General features: G+C 45.9%; 1 protein-coding gene across 2 annotated transcripts in view; it reads right to left on the bottom strand.

Annotated features, from left to right (window-relative positions):
- The window catches only part of LOC106527972 (ankyrin repeat domain-containing protein SOWAHC), a 24,212-nt gene that overhangs the window by 7,702 nt on the left and 12,708 nt on the right, over window positions 1–3,802 (bottom strand). Inside the window, exons 6-9 of one of the 2 annotated variants that reach the window (XM_014023002.1) lie at window positions 2,053–2,097; window positions 921–1,043; window positions 744–755; window positions 571–573 (exon numbers count right to left, since the gene is read on the bottom strand). In XM_014023002.1, coding sequence (XP_013878456.1) covers window positions 571–573; window positions 744–755; window positions 921–1,043; window positions 2,053–2,097 — 183 coding nt within the window. The remainder of the gene's footprint in view (window positions 1–570; window positions 574–743; window positions 756–920; window positions 1,044–2,052; window positions 2,098–3,802) is intronic. The other variant, XM_014023004.1, reaches the window with a different exon arrangement.

Below are 3,802 nucleotides of genomic sequence, written 5' to 3'. Positions count from 1 at the left end.
GTTGTGTACAGTTATTGGTGTGTGTGTAGTTGTTGGGTTGTGTACAGTTGTTGGTCTGTGTGTAGTTGTTGGGTTGTGTACAGTTATTGGTGTGTGTGTAGTTGTTGGGTTGTGTACAGTTGTTGGTCTGTGTGTAGTTGTTGGGTTGTGTACAGTTGTTGGTCTGTGTGTAGTTGTTGGGTTGTGTATACATTAACTCACCCCCTGTGTGAATGATGTCATCAAAGTGTGCAGGACACACAAGCACAAACACAGTGAGTTCACACATCAGTGAGACGATTAAAGATGAAAAACTTTCTGCTCTTTAAACCAGAGGTTCTCAAACTGGGGTCCCTGGACCCCCAGGGGTCCCTGGAGGTATCTTGGGGGTCCTCAAACATTTTTACTAAAATGTTGATTTGGTTTTTATTTTTAAAAATGCATGGAGAACAATGAACTAATAAAACAAACATAATAAACTTAATAAAAATATATATTCCTATGGCATTAAGGGGTAGAAATGACAATAAATTATCTTTTAAATCAGAATTTGGTTTATGGGGGGGTCCCCAGACCCAAATGGTTTGAGACCCCCTGCTCTAAACTGTTTAACATTTAAAAATCATCCAATCACCTACAGTAGGGGTGGGTTCAGCCTTCAGAGGACCCCCCCCCCCCACACACACACACACACAGCCAACATGTGGCTGAAATGTTTGTTTTTAAAAATGTTCTTTAATTTGACAGATTCATGTTTTACTCACAGTGATGAAGTCCTGATGAGAGCAGGAAATAATGAATGAATGAATGAATGAATGAATGAATGAATGAATGAATGAATGAATGAGTAAGTAAGTAAGTAAATAAATAAATAAATAAATAAATAAATAAATAAATAAATGAAGATGACAGTTCAGAACCCGGTCAGAACCACAGCGGACCTTCTTGAGCACCAGGCTGGGCTCCTGAGCGAGCAGCAGACGCTGGGCGGCCATGTTTCCCAGGGCAGAACTCCTCAGCCAGTCCTTCTCCAGAGGATCCAGCTGCACCCTGTGGAACAGAGACTGGAGGGGCGGAGCCACAATCAGAGCACTTCCTGTTTCCTGACAGTTGAAACTGAAACTCAGAGTTCATAAAACTCAGGAGCTCGTGTTGCTGAATCAGCAGGAAGCTTCAGTGAGTCTGAGGCTGAAATCTCAGGTTCTTTTTCGTCCAATCACAGTCCAGCGTCCTCCTTGTCCTTTAGCGGGGGCGGGGGCCGGCAGGCTGCAGGACGAGCAGGGGTCACGGCTGTTCACAGGTCAGCGGGACTCGGATCTTTAATCAGAGTCCTGCCGGGTCGTCGTCACAGTTTACCTGGAACCTCCGTGTTAATTACAGCAGCTGCGCGGCTCGGAGGGGGGCCGTCCTTCAACCCGACGCCACGGCGAGGCTCCGGCCCACGTGCTCGCCATCAGACACGAGAAAACATTTTAAACACGGAGCAGGTTCCAGTTTAGAAACAGGATGGAGCAAAAATCAGACACAAAATCTAAAATCTGTTTTTTCTCATTAAGAGGTTTTAATTTGCGAAAACCAATTAAATGTTTGCTCACAGCCCGACAGGGGGAGGAGCTAAAAATAACTCACATTCGCCTTAAATTAGCTGAAATAAACGCTGCAGTCAGAAAAAACTGCAGTTTGGGCTTTTTCTGCTCGGATCAAAAGTTCTGCTGACGACCCGGGCAGAAAGTTTCCCGCTGCTTCCAGTCAGAGCGCAGCGGGGGGCCGTCACAGCCAATGAGAGGCCGGCGCTGCGTCGCAGACGGCGGTGATGATGGGATGTCGCCATGGGAACGGTAACGAGGGGGGTGCGGTTTATTTTCAGCCTGACGGCTTTCTGCTGTTCAGCACACACACACAATTTGGTTTTCTATCCTCATGGGGACTTTACAGTCATTTCTACAGCCTGACCCCTAAACCCAACCCCCCACCCAGCATCTGTACCTGTGGGGACCAGGCTTTGGTCCCCATAAGGAGCATATATGTACAAACACACACACAGCTGGTGAAATGTTCATCTGATGAACTCACCGTGACGGATGAGGCGGTGACGCTCCTCGTATCGTCCTCCTCGCTCTGAAAAACAAAAACATTAAAATGTTGTTTTTATAAAGTGATAAAACTTATTTATAGATTTTAAAACTTTGTAAAAAATTAAATAAAATCTATTTAGATTTGTTTTCAAACTGGTTTCAGATGTGGTTTTGTTCCTTATTGGACAGTATGATTGTCATGGTTCTGGACCGGTTCTTCAGGTAGTTTCTGGCTGGTTTTGATCCAGACTGAGCAGGACTCTGTGGGCTCCTGGTTCTCCTGGTTCAGGTCCTCCTGACCCGATGATATTTTTCCTGAATGTAAGACTCTCTCTGAGGATTGAGGGTAATAAAGGATCAAACTCTGGACCTGAAACTCTGAAACTCAGGTGATGTGATGGACGTTAACTGTCAGTGCTGAGGAGGAAGTCCCAGGGGAGGAAGAGGAGAAACTCTCTCCTCCTCCTCCTCCTCCTCCTCCTCCTGGAGCTGTTTGCTGCTGCAGCTCCAGAAGAATCAACTTATTAAAATCTGATCAGTTTGTTAGAATAACAAAGCCCCCACCCTCACTGTTTCCTCATCTCCACCTATTCATCTTATCAAAACACAGCTGACTGCCCCCTCCCCCTCAGATCTCCTGTCAGACCCCCCCCCACCACCCCACCACCCCCCAGCTGCAGCTCTCTGAATGCCAACCACCCATAACTGGTCACATTTAAGGTGCTCTGTAAATCAATGAGCAGAAAAACCCTGAGAACGTAGAGAGGAAGAGGTCAAAGGTCACACAGGAAGGATGGATGATGTATGTATGTATGATGGATGGATGGATGGATGGATGGATGGATGGATGGATGATGGATGGATGGATGATGGATGAATGGATGGATGATGGATGTATGGATGGATGATGTATGGATGGACGGATGTATGGATGGATGATGGATGTATGGATGGATGGATGGATGATGTATGGATGGATGACGGATGGATGGATGGATGGATGGATGATAGATGGATGGATGGATGGATGGATGGACGGACGGACGCACGGACCATCGGACGGATGGATGGATGGATGATAGATGGATGGATGGATGGATGGATGGATAGATGGATGATGGATGGATGTATGGATGGATGATTGATGGATGTATGGATGTATGGATGGATGATGGATGGATGGATGTATGATGGATGGATGGATGTATGATGGATGGATGGATGGATGATGGCTGTATGGATGTATGGATGGATGATGTATGGATGGATGATGGATGTATGGATGGATGATGGATGGATGGATGATGGATGTATGGATGGATGATGGATGGATGGATGATGGATGTATGGATGGATGATGGATGGATGGATGATGGATGATGGATGGATGATGGATGGATGATGGATGTATGTATGGTTGGATGATGGATGGATGGATGATGGATGGATGGATGTATGGATGGATGATGGATGTATGAATGGATGGATGGATGATGGATGGATGGATGGATGATGGATGGTTGGATGATGGATGGATGGATGATGGATGGATGATGGATGGATGGATGATGGATGATGGATGGATGATGGATGGATAGATGATGGATGATGGATGGATGATGGATGGATGGATGATGGATGGATGATGGATGGATGGATGATGGATGATGGATGGATGATGGATGGATAGATGATGGATGGATGATGGATGGATGGATGATGGATGATGGATGGATGATGGATGGATG

The sequence above is a fragment of the Austrofundulus limnaeus genome, unplaced genomic scaffold, assembly GCF_001266775.1.
Source record: "Austrofundulus limnaeus strain Quisiro unplaced genomic scaffold, Austrofundulus_limnaeus-1.0 Scaffold353, whole genome shotgun sequence".
Taxonomy (NCBI): domain Eukaryota; kingdom Metazoa; phylum Chordata; class Actinopteri; order Cyprinodontiformes; family Rivulidae; genus Austrofundulus; species Austrofundulus limnaeus.
The sequence above is the reverse complement of the archived record's forward strand: the minus strand, read 5'-3'. Positions and strand labels throughout refer to the sequence as shown.